We start from the raw sequence: 23116 nt of genomic DNA, 5'->3' as shown, positions 1-23116 counted from the left end.
GCGTCTATACTTTCTGGGACAGTCATTATTGCATTTTTCATTTCAGTGGCTAAAATAGAAAGGGTGTAAGTGGCGTGTTTGATTTTCTCTTCATCGACTCTCTCCTTTGGTCATAACTTAGCTGCGAACACATTCCTAGCTGTGTTTGTCGATTTGGACTATAACTCAGAGCCTCATCTATCGGTTTCTATAGTGAACACAAATTGGAACGTTTTTGCAGCAGTATAATTAACGAAAGAAAAAGTTGATGAAGAGAGAATCGATCAAGTCACTTACACCCCTTTCCTTCTGAGCCCCTCATTTGGATTCGATATTCAGATATCGGGGAACAAATATTTTTTTTTCTCTTGAATAAAAATCAGTTTCGACGCTATTTTCACCAAGTATACCCTCTGCCCAAGGTCAGTTCATTCAGTCTAAATAAAATATTCCCAGCCCAAGCCTAAACCCTTTTCCGGCGAAATAAAATCTAGCGAGGAAATCTGTAGCGAAAAATAATCTCCGTTATCATTTCAATAATCTACTTACCCTCGCTGGAACAGATCCACGTTGTAGAACTTATACAGCTCGACCGCAAACTCAATCGTTGCCTGCAGATCGGCCATAATCCCCAAGAAATGTCTCAGAGGGCGACGGAAATTGGGAGGCGTTTCAGATCGCAATCGTCGCGTCTCGGCGTTTAATGTTGGTCCCACGGATTTCGGCGAAGCGTTTATCCCTCATCGGAGATGGTCATTTTCACAGCAACGCTGGAGACGGATTACTTTTTTGTTTCACTCACTCACGCTTTCACTAGGATCTCACCACGCGTCGGAAAACTTCCCAAGGAGGAAGGATACTTTTCTAACCTAGTTTGGGTCGCTCAGGTGAAAACTTGTTATTTTGACGTACGAGATATTCAGTAATCTGAGCGAATGAATTTTCTACTAGTACATTTCGCTGTTTCTCACGTTAACTACATGGTTCTTCACGTGTTCTTTTAAAACACATCACATTGAACACTCCTATGTAGAAAAACGAGGGGAAAAACGATGGTATCGTATTTGTTTAGTTCTTTTGATTGTGGTTGATCCTACGTGATGATGGTTGAGTATAAACTCATCTTTTTCTGGTACACAGATACACATCCATCGCTGAAACATTTAATCATGGGACAAAATTTAAGAAAAAACATGTCTCCATTCCGTTTCTCGCTGAAGAATGAACTTTTTTTTCCTGCCGGCTGTATCCTGTGGATTATCCGTTTTCGTTACACAATTTTTTTCTTCTCCTCTCACACACAGATAACACACAATGTTCCTTTTGTCGGGAAGGTGCGAAAAGTGGGTGGCTGAAAGGAAACGTTCGCATTCTATTTATTTCTCTAATCTTTCTGGTCCTTGGGTTGCGAAGTGTTTATCGCGCGTTTTTCCTCTTGACGCTCGAGTGGCGTGTATTTGATTGCCGGAGAGGAAAATTTCTTGCCTAACGATTTCCTCGCGCTTATAGCTTCTATTTCACGAAGCATTGAGAATGATTGTGACGATTAGATTATGGAGGGGTCCGTTTGCCTAAGGCACACAGGACATTGAATAAAAATCATTTCACAGAAACACGCGGTTGATCTTTTTCTATGAATATTTGTCACGGTGTGTCAGTCTGATCCGAAAGCAAACATAAGCATCTTTCGGGAATCAGGAGGAAAGCAGTTCATCGTAAAAATTGATAACTTCTTCCACCAATGCAATGTGCTACGGTTAGCTCAGTAATTCGAAGTTCTTATCATTTGAACGAACAGATGACCTTCCCTCGTCCCGCGTGTCATCTGTTCTGGCGCTTCACATTTCTTTCAATAAACGTCAAAATCTGAAATGCAAATACGTCAAGCGCCATTTGTCGTTCGTACGTCTTGGTGGAAATATGTCCGCAATCAGACGCACAGAGACAAATCATAGAGCGCACATAAGCATTACTTTACGCTGGGATGGAACTTTTTTTTTCCACAATGTCAGTGTGTAAAGGGTGTGTCACATCAAATTGCATCACGGAAAAAACGCTGTAGAAATTCGCCCAGTAGACCGATCCTTTTGAAAATTTTAGACAGTAAAATAAAAACTATTAAACAACTTTTGGCATTTTCTTTTTACTCATACTTCGAGCCCAAGCCCGTATGCTCGCACCTTCCTCTTTACCCCGTCCATAAGGTTCTGTACAACGTCAGGTTGTAGTTTTTTTGAACAGAACTCCATTTTCTCTTGAAGTCCGCCTCCGATTTGACAACTTTTGGGTTCTTCCGGAGGGCCTGCTTCATAATCGCCCAATATTTCTCTATTGGGCGAAGCTCCGGCGCGTTGGGCGGGTTCATTTCCTTTGGCACGAAGGTGACCCCGTTGGCTTCGTACCACTCCAACACGTCTTTTGAATAGTGGCACGAAGCGAGATCCGGCCAGAAGGTGGTCGGGCCTTCGTGCTGCTTCAATAGTGGTAGTAAGCGCTTCTGTAGGCACTCCTTAAGGTAAACCTGCCCGTTTACCGTGCCGGTCATCACGAAGGGGGCGCTCCGCTTTCCGCAAGAGCAGATCGCTTGCCACACCATGTACTTTTTGGCAAACTTGGATAATTTCTGCTCGCGAATCTCCTCCGGAACGCTGAATTTTTCCTCTGCGGAGAAGAACAACAGGCCCGGCAGCTAACGAAAGTCCGCTTTGACGTAGGTTTCATCGTCCATTACCAGGCAATGCGGCTTCGTCAGCACTTCGGTGTACAGCTTCCGGGCTCGCGTCTTCCACACCATGTTTTGCCTTTCGTCGCGGTTAGGAGCCTTCTGAACCTTGTATGTACGCAGGCCCTCCCGCTGCTTGGTCCGCTGGACGAATGAACTTGACAAATTCAGCTTATTGGCGACATCCCGGACCGAACTTCTCGGATCACGTCTAAACTGCTTAACTACGCGCTTGTGATCTTTTTCACTGACGGAGCATCCATTTTTGCCGTTCTTCACCTTCCGGTCGATGGTTAGGTTCTCGAAGTATCGTTTTAGTACTCTGCTGACCGTGGATTGGACGATTCCCAGCATCTTACCGATGTCCCGATGTGACAACTCCGGATTCTCGAAATGAGTGCACAGGATTAATTCACGACGCTCTTTTTCGTTCGACGACATTTTTCCAAATTTACGAAAAATTGACAGTGAAGCATGGCCAACGTGATCTATACACTCTTATCTGATTATAAGCGAAAGCTGAAGATATAACTCCTAAAAATATAATTTCTACAGCGTTTTTTCCGTGATGCAATTTGATGTGACACACCCTTTAATCTTGGTAACACAATCTCCGTTTCAGCCTCCCGTAGTTTACAGTGTGGTGCAGCGGAACAGCGGGGGTGAGTGGTTTTGAGTATTATAAGCATAAGTAGCAACGAGTGGGAGAGTAGGTGTATGTCGACAGAGCACCATTTCTCGTGTCTCTGGATTCACTTGTGGTGTGATGCACAAAGAAATGTCGATGAAGCATGTGGCGTGTGTTGGAAGGGATGTCATAAAATACTATCGAGGATTTCAAGCGACTGTGGAGGGATGGCCAGACACAGGTCGATATTGGCGTGGTATTATATTATTTACTTGAACTATTTATTTTATTATTTAGGAACTTTTTTATGCATAGAAAGTGTTTTCTAAGAGTCAAAAGGAAAGCCTAAACGTGAATCTGTATCCTTTTCGGCCGGGCCGTGTATGTGACAGGATATGCGCGAGGGTTAATGCACGCTTGTTTCGCTCTCTTGTATTGCTATTATATTGATATGGCATGTATATTATACAAATGCTATACAGGTCGAACTCGATTATATGTGATTCGATTATATACAATTTTGGACTCGATTATATACAGTTTGGATTTTTTTTATATTTCAAATATGACTTGTTTCAAGAAGAAATGTAAAATGTAAGAAATGTAAGAAATGTAGAAAAATGTGAAATTTCAGTGTCTATTACATGTACAGTGGGGTAAAAATCGTGATTTTTGGAGATTTCGCTTGAATTTTCCCCAGGAATTGTTTATATCAACATTGTAGCCAAATTAAGAAAGATAGAAGTTGAGTGTCGAAGAACAAATTATAGAGCGATTAAAGAACTTCAATTTAATTGATAGAAACAATCAAGTTTATTATAATTTTTTTGGATAAAATTCATAATAAAAAAAAATTATTAACTTTTAAGTTTTTTCACTTTCAAAATGTTATTTAAATCCACTAATTTAGATGTTCCACTACTAAATCCTGTACTAAATTTTCTCATCCTTCAAATGAAAGCAACATAATCGTCTTCTGTAGCGTACTTTTCAATGTAGAGCCAGTTTGAGGCAACAGAGTCCGAAACGAAAAAAAAGTTCTATAACTATGTCATTGTTGAAATTCGAACATGATCGTCTATCCCTTCCTGAGAGAACATGGATAAAATTATTTTTTTCATACGAGAAAGGTGTTTTCTGACTTTAAGGGGATGAATCAAAAATGAAATTCATCTTTTTCATTCAAAAAACGACAAATACATGCAAAAAGAAGTGAATAAAAAAAATTTTTTTTGACTCGCTTATATACAGGGTTCGATTATATACAGTGAAAAGAAATCAGAAACTGTATATAATCGAGTCCGTGTTGTACCATTATGGGAGGGTAGCACATTGTTTGTTATTTTTAAGTTTATTTAATATTATAAATTAGGATGCCAAAACATGAGTTAACACTTTGCACAACTTTGTTAACGTCAGCACATTTTATAAAAATTTCGCTTGGCGCCCGCAGCGTTAATTTGAATTTCTTCACTTTTTTTTTATCCCATTTATTTATTTAAGGATTATTAGCATTTTAGCTGTAACAGAGCCGAATTTTAATCGTGTACATGTCACATGGTTATCATATCTATAATTAGCACATTACACAGTTGCTATTCGCCAGTATTCCTTCTATACCATTACATATGGTACATTCACACAGTAGCCATTTAGGCGTAAGAGTATTCTTCCTGTTCTTCCATTATCCAATCCAGTTGGACCACCGGACAGCGGAGACAGTTGATTCATCATTGTTGAGTTATTTATAGAACAGCAGCCCGATGTGTCTTGCAGAGCAGAGCAATTGTATGGATGAATCGATCTTATTTCGACCGTGGATCGATCTCCATCGCTGATGATTGTTGCGTGGACCTAGCTATTCTTTAACAACACAAAGATGGTCATCAAATGAGGGCCCTGAGTTTTGAACTCACGATCGATCGCATACTAGGCGAACGCGCAACCAATGTGGCTACGGAGACCCCCTAATTTCTTGACTTGTCGCTGGCCATTCTTGACATTATCGAGAAATTATAATTTGTTATATTGTTAATCTTATCGTTAGTTTTCATAAAATCTCAACCCTGTTGAGAACCCTAAAGAAACATTACTATCGTAAAAATTGGAAGACATACATAAGTGAATATTACAAACTTGTCCATATTCCCCCCATTATATGTCCATGCGGGTAATAATTGCAAAAAATTTTGCTTTTCGGTTTGTTTGAATTTCACTAAAAATCATTGAAAAGCATTTCTTTGTAAAACGTTTGTGGTGTCGGTGGACGGCAAAGAATAGAGTAAATGTTGTAACAATTTGTACTTCGATGCGATGATTTTGTTTTGACAAGATGCTTTTTTAAGGTTCCGACTTCGCACTCTGTTCCTCTAATTTTTTGTCGAGTGTACTAATTTTATTTTAGAAGCACAGTGATAGACACGAGTGTCATACACTGCGTTTCACAACTATAGATCCACTCATTTTTCGGTTGAATTGAAGATAATAGTATTCATCAATCTTTATCTATGAAGATAAGAAAGTTAGATTTTTTATTTCATCGACAATTTTGGTAAGCCTATTTTTGATAACATAAAAATGAGCGCTCTATCATATGTAATAACTTTGTCGAAGACAGTTTTTGTCTAGAGAATAACTGTCGAGCTCTAAATGCCAATTTCCACTTAAATGCATCTCCTGGACCATTGTGCATTGTTAGCTTCCTGAAACCAAAAATATCCAAAATCGGACAAAATATTTCCAACACTTCCTATGGAGATTCCCTAGGCTCCTACTGGATCTGTCTTAGTTAATCGATGATTTTTAAAACCATATCCTGTATTTTTGCTATATTTCTGGTGTTGGTGCAATGTTTAAACGTTTTCACGTGAATCGTCTTCAAGACTCGTGCGGCCACGTTTGAATCCAGTCACATATCTGGCTAATGCTCTCATTGAATTTGCACCGATGACAAACCTCCCAAAAATAAAATACCACTGCACGATAATTCACTTTGCAAAATATACACGTAACATAAAATTTGTTTCCTAAAGGAATATGCCAAACCTTTGTGAATCGTCCCACAACAGCACCTTACCGTAGGTGATAAAGACTGTTTCAATCTGACGAACTATCAAAGCAGGTTTAAGACATGCGGTGAGAGCTACCGGCGTGTTTCTATCTGGTTTAGTTTGGCAAAAGTCTTCGAAGAATTCGTTCATAGCTAGGCTGACTAAATAATTCAGGATTAAAAACTAGACACGCAAGCAAAAAAATAAATAAACAAGAAGTCATTTTTCTGAATGTGTTTTATTGATTGAATACAACCTGAGGATCGTATTGTTAATTACGGTTACACTAAAACACAGCCTCTCTGCCAAAAAAAAAATCATTTTTTTTATCTGATTACAAAATAACATTTCTTAGGAGTTACAAGAAACAAGTAACATTAAATTTCGGAGGCGATCAGGCGAGTGGTAACACCCATACCTCTCACGCAGAGATCACCAGTTCAATTCTGAAACACAAATTTTTACATTACTCGAGAATAAATCAAGCAAATGGAACGAAATATGCCATTAGGCTGCAATAAATGATTCCATGGTGGTTGGATACTCCTGCCCCTTCTCTTAGGGGCGGCTGCCATACGAATGAAACAGAAATTTCTGCATAACCCGAGAATTAATCAAGCAAATGAAACCAAATTTGGCATGTGGAGGTTTAAAAATGTGGATGTTTAAAAATTACAATTCTTCACAATGCAATGCTACACATTTCTGCATAATTCAAGAACTAATCAAGCAAACGGAACCAAATTTGGCATGTGTAGGTTCTAGGGGGCAGAGAAACATGTCTAAGATGGTTCAACACTCCTCCCACCTTTCTAAAGGGGGCTGCCATAGAAATGAAACACAAATTTCTGCATAACTCGAGAACTAATCAAACAAATGGAACCAAATTTGTCATATAGAGGTTTTAGGGATCGATAAATGTTTCTATGGTAGTTGGACACACCTACCCCCTCTCTAAAGGGTGGCTGCCATACAATTGAAACACAAACTTCTGCGTAACTCGAGAACTAATCAAGCAAATGGAGCCAAATTTGGGATATGGGAGTTTTTGGGTACGAGAAATGTTCCTATGGTGGTATGACACTCTTTCCTATTTTGGAAAGGAGAGGGGCTCCCATAAAAATAATGCACATATTTCAACCAAACATGACAATTGAAAATTTTCGGAAAACTGAAGGAAAATGGGAAGGTTCGAAAAATTCAATTCGCATGTGTTCCACAATTACATATTGACAAGCGTATGGACTAACAATGCTTGCGGTAACGAAATTGATCTTCGTTCGAAAGTGGAATGGATTTTAATGTGATAAAATGCATTCCTATATCGTCTTTTATCTGTATAAATAAAAATGGATCGCCGAATGTGTTGATAAGAGCAAAACAATTTTTGCAAGTGGATGAAAAATCTTGCACAAGAATTGTGTCTGAAAATAATTTATTATTATAATGACGAGTTTTGGTAGAAGTACTGATATTTTATAGTAAAAAATAATTTCAAAAGGTAGATTAGAAGATCAGTCAATGAAAAGTTCTGCGATTGGACTCATGAACGTGTGCTTAGTAAAAAAGCGAGGATGTGATAACGAAAAGTAAATTTCGGGCGGGACGAAGTTTACCGGGTCAGCTGGTGAAATATATAAATTCATGAACAACGTGTATTTTTAATTCATAAATACCAGTCCCATATGCATTCATCATATATTAGATGCGCAACTCAGTTCTCGCTGTTTTTTTTACGAAAAAGCACTTTTATTGTGAAAAATTGTTACATTCGTCATATTGACAATCACTACAATTATTCCCATCTTTTTGACAGCGCCCGAATGCCTTCAAGATAAAAGTCTTCATCTTTTGATGCTAGCCATGAACCAATTATGACTCCATGAAAGTGGAATTTCTGATCAGCCAGTTATTGTATTGCAAAACGAATTCATCCAAGCTTTGAAATTCTTCGTTCACTGACTGAAATTTAAGCTCCTTTGGGACATTTGAAAACGAAAAATATATAAATTAATTATATATCGGGAACTTAGTACGCTTGAAGTTTAGTTATTCTTCTTTTTTCATGAATGAATTCTAACCCCGACCTCCTTTCCAATTTTCATGGCGTGTACGTGACCTTTTAAAACTTCATTAACAACCCCAACAAAAAATACACACACCGCAACAGCACTATTAGCAGCACTATGAGCAGTGTCATAACCATCTCCGCACATGTCCAACATATCCTGGTCGATTATGTGAGCGACAGCCCGGCCTTCGTCCTCCCACTATTTCCCTACACTTTTCACTCCTGCATGAGCGCGGTTGATCAGCGTTGAAGTTGCACGACTCTGTAGTGGTACACAGTCCGCACGGCATGAAGTGGAGAGCCCGAGAAAAAGCTAGACTCAGGTGAAGAAAAGATACTTTTCATCAACGATAAGCTGTTTCGATTACTTTCCTTCCAGGTCCAATTTCTCCGCTCACAAAAACTTGCTTTTCGTGCCCTTCAGTCATGCCAGTCTCCCAGGCGTTCAAATGGCGGGGCGCACGAAACGTGATGGTTTAGCTCCCGGTTCCATTCGCAAATAGATAAGTTTGTTGTATGGAGGAACAGAAAAAAATGCTGTCAACCGGGAATCACAAACGAGTGCAACTTCCGAGAATTGGCATAATGGGCACGCGGCGAGATAGCATCAAAGTCCAGCCTATTCGAGAGTTTCCTCTCGATTTGACGGTCCTTTATATGGCGGCGTAATTGCTCATTAGGATCAGGAAGAAGAGACTAACAAGTGCAAATTAAGTGGTGACAATGGGATGAATGGAAGGCGATACAGTCTGTGAGTATATATCCAGAGGGATGTAATAGCCGTAAAATTTGCATCGACATTATTTAAACAGGATTGTAATCAACAAGCTTCCCGACATAACTGCCAACAATACCGTTTTTATTGCAAACTCATTTCCATTTAGTTGTTTACGGCTGCTTAAATTCCTCGAAATTGAATGAATGTCTGTGCCCAGAGCTTTAAAGAGTTCAATAAAATTAAGATGATGACTGAATTGTTCATTCTTGATACTTCCTATTGAAACATTTAAGGAATTATTTCGAATTAAAGCGAGCTTTTAGTGAGGCTGATTGTATTTGTATATTACGCGTAATACACATGTTTGTAACATGTTTTCATGTTTTCTGTGCGGAAAACTTTGCACAAAGAAACTAATATTATATATTGTTTAATTTTACAGCGTTCACTCTCTCAGCTTTTATGCAGTTTTGCACCCTTGAGAGGCTTGAGTTCAGCAATTCCAAATGAAAACTTGTATTTTTGATTCCGATGAAAGTGTGTAGTCCGTTTGGGTTGGAGGAAATATGAGTTTTTGACAGCAATTGGGTATTTTTTGACTCAAGCGTAACTTTTGAAAAGATATACAATCTCCTTCTAAATGTAGCCATTCTCGAAATATTTAAAAAAATATTTCAAATTTATTGTCTTTTTTATAGTAAATAATCTCTTTTAATATGTTTCTCGTGTTATACCGTCATGTTCATGAAATTTTAAGAGTTTGCTTATAATTTCCAACAACTTTTTCAAATACATCATCATGGTTCAATTTTTGACTCAAGCGTAACTTTTGAAAAGGGCGTATCGATTTTAGTAAGAGAAATCTTCGATAATTTATATCTCAAAAAATATGAGTCGTACCGAAATAGTGTGTTAGAAAGAGTTATAGAGTATTGTTGGCTTAATTTGAAAAAAATATACACTGAGAAGAAAAATTAGTACTCTTTTTTTCATTTACAAAATAAAATTTTAATTTGCGATATCAAAAAATATGTATTTTTTTATATTTTTTTCATTTTTTTCATATAAAATAGAAGTCATGTAGAAAAATGGGCTCAAGATGGTAAAACTATTTTTGACGAACATTGTGAAACATTGAATTCTTAGGAATTTTTGAAACTTCGAATTTTTGTATGTTAGCAATTATTTTTAATCACAAATTATGAATCCTGATGTTATTTAAAACAAAAAAGGTTATTATCAATCTCCTTCTAAATGTAGCCATTCTCGAGATATTCAAAAAAATATTTGTAATTTATTGTCTTTTTAATAGTAAATAGGCCCTTTAAATATGTTTACCATATCATCATGTTCATGAGATTTTATGAATTCGCTTATAATTTCCAACAACTTCTCCAAATACAGGGAAACTTCGATATAACGTACATTTTACCTCGATATAACGTACACATTTCCAAAGTGTAAAGGAAAAATTTTTCAATATTTTTTTTTCTAATAGAACAATGAATTATCTTTATTGTGATGCTAAAACAAGTTTTGTACCTTCAATCAATCCCGAAATACAGCTAGTTTTATGATTCCGGATTCTAAATGAATCAAGCTTTAATCAACAGTACGGAGCGAAACATCATGAGAAAGGCTGGCTTCGTCTTCTGATTGAAGTTATTCATTATCTTTACTAAAACAGCAACACAATAATGTATCATAGACTACGTTTGTGAGTACTTTATTATGCTTCGATATAACGTACAATTCGATACAACGTACAATTTTGAAAGTGAAATGTACGTTATATCGAAGTTTACCTGTACATCGTTATGGTAAAGACATATGTTTAGGAGTTACGTTACGAAACATTTAAAGACATGTGGATTAATACAAAACGTAGCGGAACTAAAAAATCTTTTTTATCTTAATACAAACTTCAATCAATCAAAAAAATTGCTGGAAATTATAAGAAAAATCATAAAATTTCATGAACATGACGATATAACACGACAAACATATTAAAAGAGATTATTATGGTTGCATTTAGAAGGAGATTGATAATAACCTTTTTTTTTGTTTTAAATCACAGCAGGATTCACAATTTGTGGCTAAGAATGATTGCTAACATACAAAAATTCGAAGTTTCGAAAATTTCTAAAAGTTCGATGTTCCACAAATTTCTTCAAAAATAGTTTTACCATCTTGGGCCCATTTTTTTAAATTTTCTACATGACTTCTATTTTATATGAAAAAATTGAAAAAAATATAAAAAAATACATATACATATATTGATATCGCAAATTAAAATTTTATTTTGTAAATAAAAAAAAAGAGTACTAATTTTTCTTCTGCATATTTTTTTTCAAATTAAGCCAACAATACTCTATAACTCTTTCTAATACACAATATCGGTTCGACTCATATTTTTTTAGATATAAATTATCAAAGATTTCTCTTACTCAAATCGATACGCCCTTTTCAAAAGTTACGCTTGAGTCAAAAAATTAACCATTATGATGTATTTGGAAAAGTTGTTGGAAATTATAAGCAAATTCATAAAATTTCATGAACATGACGGTATAACACGATAAACATATTAAAAGGGATTATCTATATATATAAAAATGGAGTGATGTCTGTCTGTCTGTCTGATTCTTATAGACTCGGAAACTACTGAACCGATCGACATGAAAATTGGTATGTAGGGGTTTTTGGGGCCGGGGAAGGTTATCGTGATATTTTGAGACCCCTCGCCCCTCTCTAAGGGGGGGCTGCCATACAAATGAAACACAAATTTCTGCATTACTCGGACATTAATCAAGCAAACGAAACCAAAGTTGGCATGTGAAAGTTTTAGGGTGCAATAAATGTTTCTATGATGGTTAGACAGTCCTTCCCCCACTCAAAGGGGGGGGCTGCCATATAACTTCTTCTTGAATGGCGTTAACGTTCCCTGTGGAACTTTTGCCGTTTCAACGTATGCATTAACTAGCGTCATTTATTAATACTTAATTGAGATTTTCTAAGCCAAATAACACGCCTTGAATGTATTCCGAGGGGCAAGCTCTAGAATACGCGTGATCACAGTGCAAGTCGAAGGAAATTTCTTTGACGAAAAAATCCCCCGGTCAGAACGGGAATCGAACCCGAACACCCGGCATGATAATGTGAGACGCTAACCACTCGGCCACGGCTGCCATATAAATGAAACACAAATTTCTGCATTACTTGAGAATTAATCAAGCAAATGAAACCAAATTTGGCATGTGGAGGTTTTAGGATGCAATAAATGTTTCTATGGTGTTAAGATACTCCTTCCCCCTCTCTTAGAGGGGGCTGCCGTACAAATGAAACACAAATTTTTGCATTACCCGAGAATTAATCAAGCAAATTAAACCAAATTAGGCATATGGAAACTTTAGGGTACAATGAATGTTTCTATGGTGGTTAGATACCCCTCCCCCCTCTCTTAGGGGTGGCTGCCATACAAATAAAACACAAATTTCTGCATTACTCGAGAATTAATCAAGTAAATGGGCGGGACGAAGTTTGCCGGGGTTTACTATAAAAAAGGCAAAAAATTAGAAATATTTTATTTTTAATATTTCGAGAATGGCTACATTTAGAAGGAGATTGATAATAACCTTTTTTGTTTTAAATCACATCAGGATTCATAATTTGTGGCTAAAATGATTGTTAACATACAAAAATTCGAAGTTTTGAAAATTCCTAAAAATTCGATGTTCCACAAAGTTCGTCAAAAATAGTTTTACCATCTTGGGCCTATTTTTTAAATTTTCTGCATGACTTCTATTTTGTATGAAAAAATAAAAAAAATATATATGTATTTCGGATATTGCAAATTGAATTTTTATTTTGTAAATAGAAAAAAGGTCCTATTTTTTTCTCAGTGTACATTTTTTTCATATTCAACCATCAATACTCTATAACTCTTTCTAAGACACTATTTCGGTACGATTCATAGTTTTTGAGATATAAATTATCAAAGATTTCTCTTACTCAAATCGATACGCCCTTTTCAAAAGTTACGCTTGAGTCAAAAAATTTCCAATTGCTGTGGAAAACTCATATTTCCTCTAACCCAAACGGAATACACACTTTCATTCGAATCAAAAATACTCATGTTTTGTCATTTGTCGATTTCATTTGGAATTACTCAGTTGTAAAAGCGGTTGAAATTGTAAAATCTTGTAGAGTTTATGACCAGTCTTGTAAGGGGAGCGTATAATGTTAATTGTGGGTTCAAAATTGATAGTACCCGGATGCACGGAATGCTCATGTAGAAATAAACGAAAAGTTTCCCTAAAATTTTTCCAACGAGGATGATTTGTAGACTTTGTTCTGGACCAGTTAGGCCTGAGTTGAGCCAATGAGCGCTTCGGTCGTACACAATTCAGAAGATGCTTAATCCATAGCATCAGTCGCATAGAAAACAGCCGACTATTTCTGTGGTTTGGATTGACCACAACGTTCACAGGTTATTTTCAGCAAATACATCCAACATTCTGATGAATATGTTTTTTGTTGCGGCGGTTTCGTTTCGTAGATCAAGTCAGTTCGGTCTTCAATTGTGCTATCCTGATTATGGTTAAATTACCGTTTTCATCATCATCATAATGTAACTTTTTTTTTCTCTGTCAGTAATCATAGTTTATAAAGGAATAAAAAATCATAGTTACTGCCAAACATTCAAAAATTCACAACGAGATGGTGGCATGATTTTGACATCGCGAAGTTTCAGAAATCATACAGCATTGATTTTGCCATCGCCCAGCCAGATATGGTATTTGATCTTCATATCGTATGTTTGGCAATAAGACATTTTCCCCCATTCGTTTCCCACAGACGAAAGCGCACATACAAAAGGACACCGGTCGCGTTGAGTGTATGTGTGTTTGTGTTTGAGAGTAGAGTACACTCATTTTGATTCGTGCCTTTCCGCGCTATTCCTCTCTTCATTTTTTGTTGTTGCTGTTGGTGGAGCGGAAAATATGGAGACTCTTGGTGAAGCTTTCCCGGTCAGTTGCTGTGGTGTTGTTTTTCATACTACGCTTCAGCATCAGGCTCTTGCTTCATTGTCGTATGGTATTTTCATCACTCTTAAAATCAGTGCTGCCATCCCACCATGGTTCGATTTGAACTCTCGAGAAAAGAAGAATGTTTTTCTTCCAAAATGTTTAATATGTTGTGATGTGAAGCCGGGAATTTTTATTTTTGTGTAATAATAACGAAAACCTAAGAAATCATTACCCTTTTTTTAACGTAGGATTACGTCTTACAGTAATGGTACCGAATCAGAAAACAGGGCACTTTCTCGTGAAATAGAATAATGTGTTTTCTCTAATATTGCAAATTAAGGCTTCGCTCGTTTTCAATTTATTGAGTATAAACAAGCTTTTTGCAATTTTACAGCTTTACACTTCATCAGTCATCCAGATAGCGACAAAACGGCATCAAGGTTTCCCAATGGGTCTTTCTCAAGGCCGAAAGTCTTTTATAATCAAAAACCATGATCGTCATTATTCAACTCACAGTCTTGCCCCTGCTAGCAGACATCAGTTTTTCCCAATGCGAAGACGAGATTGAAGTGGAAATTTTGTTCTTTGTCGCAAACCATTAGACCTCTTTTTTTATTTTTTTTGTTAGGGTGACCATTTCCATTTTAGGGTGGTCCGAAAAATCAAATTTTTCCACTTTTTTCAAAAAATGACTTTTTTCAAAAATTCATAACTTTTGAACTACTGATTTGAATGATCGACATATGAAATTAAAGCCAATTAGCCAATCTTTTTTGAAAAAATACCAGAGTTGCACAAAATTTTTCTTTTGGTTTCGACATTAATGATTGTATTTGTTTTTCATAGGCGCTATGTTATTTAATATTTTTTTCAGAAAGCTGACAATTTTTCATATAACATATCTCGAAACCAGAAGGGCGTTTTTTTCATTTTTGAGTTATTAATTTTTCAAAGAAAACCGATTGTCCGAAAAATCTTTTTTTCCCATTTTTTCCACTACAAAAATCATAACTTTTGATCTACTTGACCGATTCAGATGATCGAAATATCAAATTGAAGCCAATAAGCTAGTCTTGTTTGAAAAAATATTACACTCTGAATAGAAATGGATTTTCTTTTCGTATTTATTGATTATTTTGTTTTCTATAGCTTACATCGTTTCGAGACCAAGAGCGCCATATTTTTTTATATTTTTTCCTGAAAGCTGAGGTTTTTTCACATAATACATCCAAACACCAGAGAGGTGTTATTTTTCGTTTTTAAGTTACGATTTTTCAAAGTTAACATGTTTTCAGTTTTCGTTCAATATTTCTATGCGACTAGACTGGATGTATGTTACTATAATCCAATTAATTGGCAAGTGTGTTATTTTTTCATGAAAAAGGTAGCTGGTAGGCTTTAATTTGATATGTCGATCATCTGAATCGGTCCAGTAGTTCCAAAGTAATAATTTTTTGAAAAACATCATTTTTGGGAAAAATTATTTATTATATTTTGAACCATCGGATAACTTTGAAAAATCATAACTCGAAAACGAAAAAACGCCTCCCTGGTTTCGAGATATGTTCTGTGAAAAATTATCAGCTTTTCATAAAAAATATAAAAAATATAGCGCCCTTGGTCCCGAGACCATGAAAACTATAAAAAACAAATACATTCAATAATGGCAAATCCAAAACCTGAATTTTTTGCAAGCGTAGCATTTTTGCAAGAATGACTAGCTTATAAGCTTTAATTTGATTTGTCGACGGTCTAAATCGGTTCAGTAGTTCACAAGTTATGAATTTTTGAAAAATTTCATTTTTGGAAAAAAAAAAGGGGAAAAAGTCGATATTTCGGATCACCCTAAAATGAAAATGCGCACCCTAACAAAAAATAAAAAAAATACGGGTCTAATAGTTTGCGATAAATAATGAAGCTATGAACTACTATATCGGTTTGGCATGGAATGGCTGTATATATAAATGGATTTCTGTCTGTCTGTCTGTTTGATTCTTATGGACTCGGAAACTACTGAACCGATCGGCATGAAAATTGGTATGTAGGGGTTTTTGGGGCCGGGGAAGGTTTTCATGATAGTTTGAGACCCCTCCCCCCTCTCTAAGGGGGGCTGCCATACAAATAAAACACAAATTTCTACATAACTCGAGATTTAATCAATTTACAAATGAAACACAAATTTCTACATTACCCAAGAATTAATCAAGCAAATGAAACGAAATTTGGATTTTGAAGGTTTTAGGGTACAATAAATGTTTCTATGGTGGTAAGACTCTCCACCTCCCTCTCTAAGAGGAGGCTGCCATACAAATGAAACTCAAATTTCTTCATTACTCGAAAATTAATCAAGCAAATGAAGCAACATTAGGCATATGGAGGTTTTAGGGTGTGTTTCTATGGTAGTAAGACTCTCCACCCTATTCTCTAAGGGGGGAATACAAATGAGACACAAATTTCTGCATAACTCGAGAATTAATCAAGCAAATGAAACCAAATTTGGCATGTGGAGGTATTAGGGTGCAATAAATGTTTTTACGGTGGTTAGACACTCCACCACCCTGAGTGTCGGTGGGTGAGCTACCATACAAATTTCAACAAGGTCGATTAAAGGGTGTGTCTCATCAAATTGCATCACGGAAAAAACGCTGTAGAAATTCGCCCAGTAGACTGATCCTTTTGAAAATTTTAGACAGTAAAATAAAAACTATTAAACAACTTTTGGCATTTTCTTTTTATTCATACTTCGAGCCCAAGCCCGTATGCTCGCACCTTCTTCTTTACCCCGTCCTTAAGGTTCTGTACAACGTCAGGTTGTAGTTTTTTTTGAACAGAAATCCATTTTCTCTTGAAGTCCGCCTCCGATCTGACAACTTTTGGGTTCTTCCGGAGGGCCTGCTTCATAATCGCCCAATATTTCTCTATTGGGCGAAGCTCCGGCGCGTTGGGCGGGTTCATTTCCTTTGGCACGAAGGTGACCCCGTTGGCTTCGTACCACTCCAACACGTCCTTTGAATAGTGGCACGAAGCGAGATCCGGCCAGAAGATGGTCGGGCCCTCGTGCTGCTTCAATAGTGGTAGTAAGCGCTTCTGTAGGCACTCCTTAAGGTAAACCTGCCCGTTTACCGTGCCGGTCATCACGAAGGGGGCGCTCCGCTTTCCGCAAGAGCAGATCGCTTACCACACCATGTACTTTTTGGCAAACTTGGATAGTTTCTGCTTGCGAATCTCCTCCGGAACGCTGAATTTGTCCTCTGCGGAGAAGAACAACAGGCCCGGCAGCTGACGAAAGTCCGCTTTGACGTAGATTTCGTCGTCCATTACCAGGCAATGCGGCTTCGTCAGCATTTCGGTGTACAGCTTCCGGGCTCGCGTCTTCCCCACCATGTTTTGCCTTTCGTCGCGGTTAGGAGCCTTCTGAACCTTGTATGTACGCAGGCCCTCCCGCTGCTTGGTCCGCTGGACGAATGAACTTGACAAATTCAGCTTATTGGCGACATCCCGGACCGAACTTCTCGGATCGCGTCTAAACTGCTTAACTACGCGCTTGTGATCTTTTTCACTGACGGAGCATCCATTTTTGCCGTTCTTCACCTTCCGGTCGATGGTTAGGTTCTCGAAGTATCGTTTTAGTACTCTGCTGACCGTGGATTGGACGATTCCCAGCATCTTACCGATGTCCCGATGTGATAACTCCGGATTCTCGAAATGAGTGCGCAGGATTAATTCACGACGCTCTTTTTCGTTCGACGACATTTTTCCAAATTTACGAAAAATTTACAGTGAAGCATGGCCAACGTGATCTATACACTCTTATCTGATTATAAGCGAAAGCTGAAGATATAATTCCTAAAAATTAAATTTCTACAGCGTTTTTTCCGTGATGTAATTTGATGTGACACACCCTTTAGAAGATCAAACAATGAACAGTACTGCGATTGGACCCATGAAGTTGCTCATAGTAAGCAAACGTGGGTGTTTGAAGGAATTGATTACAAAAAAAAACAAATTTTGGGCGGGAAGAAGTTTACCGGGTCAGCTAGTAATCTGTAAATATGCTTGAAGTCCATCGAAGCCAAGATTGGTAGCGATTGGTGCATGTCGTTGGTGTATATTAATGATGTTTCGTTTCAGTCTGTACCTGCATGCCTATCTAAGTTTTTCGTTTTCATATGTGTTATCTATGTTATCACAATTACCATTGTGGTATTGTAGTAATCAGAGATACTCAAAAATTCTATTACGTTATGTGTATAACATTTATAATTTTACTTTTTAATCCTAGATTTAAGTTTTAATCCTGTGTATGTAGGTGTTACGGTGCTCCCTTGGCCGAGTGGTTAGCGTGTTAACTAACATGCCGGGTGTTCGGGTTCGATTCCCGTTCTGGTCGGGGGAATTTTTCGTCAAAGAAATTTCCTCCGACTTGCACTGTGATCACGCGTATTATAGAGCTTGCTACTCAGAATGCATTCAAGGCGTGTTATTTGGCATAGAAATCTCAACTAAGTACTAATAAAAATGACGCAAGAAATACTACGTTGAGGCGGCGAAGTTCCTCTAGGAACGTTAGTGCCATTGAAGAAGAAGAAGATGTAGGTGTTACGTGTTACACGTAAGAAAGTGTTGTGTTGTACAAAATTTTGTGTATAATCTGTACTAAACGGCTACATAAAACATTACAAAACATCGATGCATTCTAAAATAATATTCGAAGTGGTAAACAAGCGGATTGCATAATATAATTGCGTAGTTCTACGTTGAAACTATGCGGTCGTGTCCTAGATACAACCCCTTACATTTTTTTAAACTACTAGGCTTTGTAGTTTTCAATAAAGTTGTTCGTAATAAGATATATTTTTTTTCTGAAATATATTTGAAAGAAAAACTGCTCTCAAATTTTAACTGCACTGCCTGTTTTAAATCTATTGAACATGTGACCGAAAATTGAGTCGTAAAATGAATAGATTGTACTTGATTTAGGAATCGCACGAAGTATATAAAACCTTAACCACGTGGATATGGAAGCCATTTTTAGACATAAAAATATAGTTTTTCTTGTTCTTTGTAGTATTGGTATTCTCAATAGCTTTATAAAGCCCCCATATAAAAGTTTCGAACATTTGCTTTTCTTAATTTTTTTGACGTAGGACTACGTCTAACCGGAAGATATAGGGGGTGAAATGGAAATCTAGGCACTGAACAAGTAGGAAAAAATGCAAGATTTGGAACGCTTATAACTCGAGCATTTCTCAATAGATCGCAAAGGTTTTTGCATCAATTGATAGGAAATATATCTACGCATCTATCATAAAGAATAACATTTCATTTTTCTTGAGATAAATAATTGAATAATTGTGATATATCAAGCATTGTCAAAATGCACTATGTGCCCATTTTTGATTGGTCCATTTTGTGCTCCTCAAATCGTACCGACCAAAACGGGCAACCAGAGCAGCAGCGAAATAGAATGAAGCACGATTGAAAAGGAAAAAGAAAAAAATGAACGAAACATTGGTCGCAGTCTCACACATACGTAATTCTCGGCTGGCTCGTCAGCTTAAAAATCCCCGCTCCGCTGCCGTAACGATCATTCTCATTCAAACCGTACACCACATCGGTTCGCATCACAACACATCAACAAACCAACCCAAGCAGCCATGTCTGGACATGGTAAAGGAGGAAAAGTGAAGGGAAAGGCAAAATCCCACTCGTGTTGATCTGGAGTTCCCCGCAAGGGTTGCTAGGCCGAGCGCGTTAGTACCAGTGCACCAGTCCACCTAGACGGCGTTATATAGTTTCGGCCGCCGAAGTGATCGAGTTAGCTGGCATTAGCTGCTCGCGACGATAAGAAAACCCGCATTCGGAACAGAACACATTCGGTTCGGTGGACATCAAGACAACAGGCAGTTGCAGCGAGTAGCGAGTGCTAAACGCAATCGCAAAACGGCATCAGGTAGCAGAAGAAAAAAGTTTGTTCTTTATACAAACTGCTTTGGTGGCAAATCCAGAACAAGGCGGCATCGAGGGCGTTCGAAATGGTTTTTTTCAAAACCACGAGTACTGAGTTTTCTAAATTGGAACCATTCCATAAAACAAGGCGCTTTTCAGGGCCATTAAACCTTCCAAAAAAGAGTTTAGGAAATACAGTTCAATGCTTTCTAAAACATTATCCAAAAAATAATAAAACACAAATTGATTTTTTCATCATTTGTTTGCCAGGATCTGATGAGTATGTGAATTTTGCAGTTGTTCTGAGCTTATTGATTTTCACCAATTCTTAAATTGCTTCTAGATTGAAAGTACAGTAATTTACACTTATCTCGACATTTAGCTAATTGGACGGACCTGTAATGCGACATATTTAGTTGGACATTTTTGTAAACATAGAGTTCGGGGTCCAAATTATGACCCCACATTGAAAGTCGACACTGTACCACTGTCATCGCAAATGTTCAATTACAGGTTAAAATTACCTCCAATCCGATACTGAGTGGTGGTAATGCGACGTGCCATTGAATGTAATTTACTGTAAAATATGTCACAAGCTGGATGGGAAGAAATTTTCCAACTGTGAAAGCTGTGGCGAGTGGCAAATGCAATCGCTAAACAGAAAGGTTTAGCCGAACAAGATGAGGATATCGAGTGATAACAAAACAATAAACTCTTTAGATTGAAGATAATTTTGTGATCCTGAAAAGGACCCTTTTTAGCCTGCATGTGAATCCAACGAGCGAACAAATCATAATGAATGTATTTTTTTTGCCATCGCTCCTTTTTAACGCTCATTCATTCGTCTCGTTGGACTCGCCCCTCTGGCTGAGTCTGCCGATTTGTCTCTATCCTGTGAGTGTGTACCGCTAGAGTATAAAACACGCGGACCCCAAAAAAATATCTTATTTTCTTTCAAACCGTAAACCCGTGTGGTTGTACGGCATCGGCATCGTGGACGTAACAAAGGAGGACAAGTTAAGGGAAAGGCAAAGTCTCACTCGAATCGTGCAGGTGTGCTGTTCCCTGTTGGTCGCATTCACTGATTGCTCCTCAAGGGTAATTAGGCCGAACGGATTGGTGCCGGAGCACCAGTATACCTAACAGCGATTATAGAGTTTCGGCCGTCGGAGTGCTCGAGTTGGCTTGCAAAGCTGCTCACGACAATCAGAAAACCCGCATCAAGAACAGAGCAGCTTCGGTTCGGCGCTCATCAAGGCAACAATTAGTTTCAGTGAGTGGCAAAGTGTTTCTCCGGCACGTCGCATTAAATGTAATTTACTGAACCACATGTCACAAGGTGGATGGGAAGAAATTTTCCAACTGTGAAAGTTGTGGCGAGTGGCAAACGCAATAGCTAAACAGGAAGGTTTAACCGAACATGATGGGAATATCGAGTGATAACAAAAACACAACACCAAAGGTTCTTTTCAGAACCATCAACATATTCATAAAGAGTAAACAGTAAACTAATCCATTTTTCAGGTAGATAGGTATTCACGTAGGAGAAGAAAATAAAACAATATATTTAAAATATATATTTAACAAAAGCTGTCTCCTTTGTATAGTCCTACGTCACTCCGGTTATGTCCCCGACATTACCCACCCGTCTTTTTTCAATTCAAGATAACACAATGAATTGTTTAACTTCCCAGTTAAAACATTTATGATAACTCGATTAGATATTTTCCGTTAAACTAACATCCGGTCGACAATTTGGCAACACCAGGTTCGGTTATTTTATCCTCTGTTCGGTTTGCGTTATTTTCACGCATACTGCACTACGCTCTGCGCTACTGCTTACTCGGGTTTATTCCACAGCTTTCGCTGCTTCGATGTCATCCACTTCTGGATCACGTTCAAAATTTCGGGCGTGCTCATCATTCCCATCCTAGAATTCGATCGGTTCTGATAAAACCCACATTTTTTTCATTCTGGTAGAAGTTCGAATGCGTCTCGAACTGCTCGGAAAACTCATCCATTAATTAGCGCACATATCCGATTGGTTGCATACTTTTCCACACCAGAGCAGAATCGTTTCCGTGATCTCCACCCACTTTTTCACATGCCTTCCTGCACCCAGAGCGAATAAATTATTCATCATTTTCACTTACAATGGGCCTGATTTGCTCACACTCCACACACACCTTGTTACTATTTCTTCTTATCTTCGGCTGTTAGTGGACAAAATCACTGGGGCACGATAAAACCGGATACCTACAACATCCCACATCATCCAGCATAAATTTTCTTCGGCTGCGCCCACTCGCATTTTCTCGCTTTCGATTTGCTGACTTGCGTTAGAAGCAGCTGAAATTTTCCTCTCGCTGGAGTTGCAAACGTTTCCGATATCCAGAATGCGTTCATCGCAGCAAATTCACCACTGGACCACAATTTTCTTCCGAACTATCACTAACAATTAAAAAATAACACATTCGACACCTTCGTCACCGGAAACGGGTGTGAAACGCATTTGCTCCCCGTCCAATTAGTGGCGAGTGCTTGGTCGGAAGCTGTTTTACACACAGACAGAAGATGAAAAAACAACACAGAATAGCTCAAACGCACCCCATATTAACTCATCCAAGGGAGGCGACACATACCCTAGAAGAAAAGAAGCACCACTTTTTTTATCTACCCCCGTATAAGTGCGCGCAATACTAACGAGTACCCGGATCTTCCGACGTCTCGGATGGTTGTTCGGTATCTGAAAAAGGCATTCGAATTTTCCGTCTGCTTGCCCTGCCAAGCTTCCAGGATATAATATATTTGTATGTGTGCTTGGAAAACCAAACGAAGAGAGTATTACTCTGAGTAACAAGGATCGGGTCGTAGTCCTCTCTTCGCCCATTCATGCCGTACAAACGAAGGCGCGCGCGTATTCATGTGCACAACAGAACCGTTGTTGTGTGGGTTGGAAAATCTCTGGCGCG

At 38.0% G+C, this 23116-nt stretch overlaps 1 protein-coding gene across 10 annotated transcripts in view; it reads right to left on the bottom strand.

The window, feature by feature from the left end:
• The window catches only part of LOC129764673 (uncharacterized), a 209811-nt gene extending 186929 nt beyond the window's left edge, over positions 1–22882 (bottom strand). Inside the window, exons 1-2 of one of the 10 annotated variants that reach the window (XM_055763991.1) lie at positions 22787–22882; positions 529–1133 (exon numbers count right to left, since the gene is read on the bottom strand). In XM_055763991.1, the coding sequence (XP_055619966.1) occupies positions 529–605 (77 nt within the window). In that variant the 5' untranslated portion in view covers positions 606–1133; positions 22787–22882. Of the gene's footprint in view, positions 1–528; positions 1230–22297 lie in introns of all 10 variants that reach the window. The other 9 variants (XM_055763995.1, XM_055763989.1, XM_055763986.1 and 6 more) reach the window with 9 other exon arrangements.
• Between the last annotated feature and the right edge of the window lie 234 nt (positions 22883–23116).

The sequence above is a fragment of the Toxorhynchites rutilus genome, chromosome 2 (assembly GCF_029784135.1).
Source record: "Toxorhynchites rutilus septentrionalis strain SRP chromosome 2, ASM2978413v1, whole genome shotgun sequence".
Classification (NCBI taxonomy): domain Eukaryota; kingdom Metazoa; phylum Arthropoda; class Insecta; order Diptera; family Culicidae; genus Toxorhynchites; species Toxorhynchites rutilus.
The sequence above is the reverse complement of the archived record's forward strand: the minus strand, read 5'-3'. Positions and strand labels throughout refer to the sequence as shown.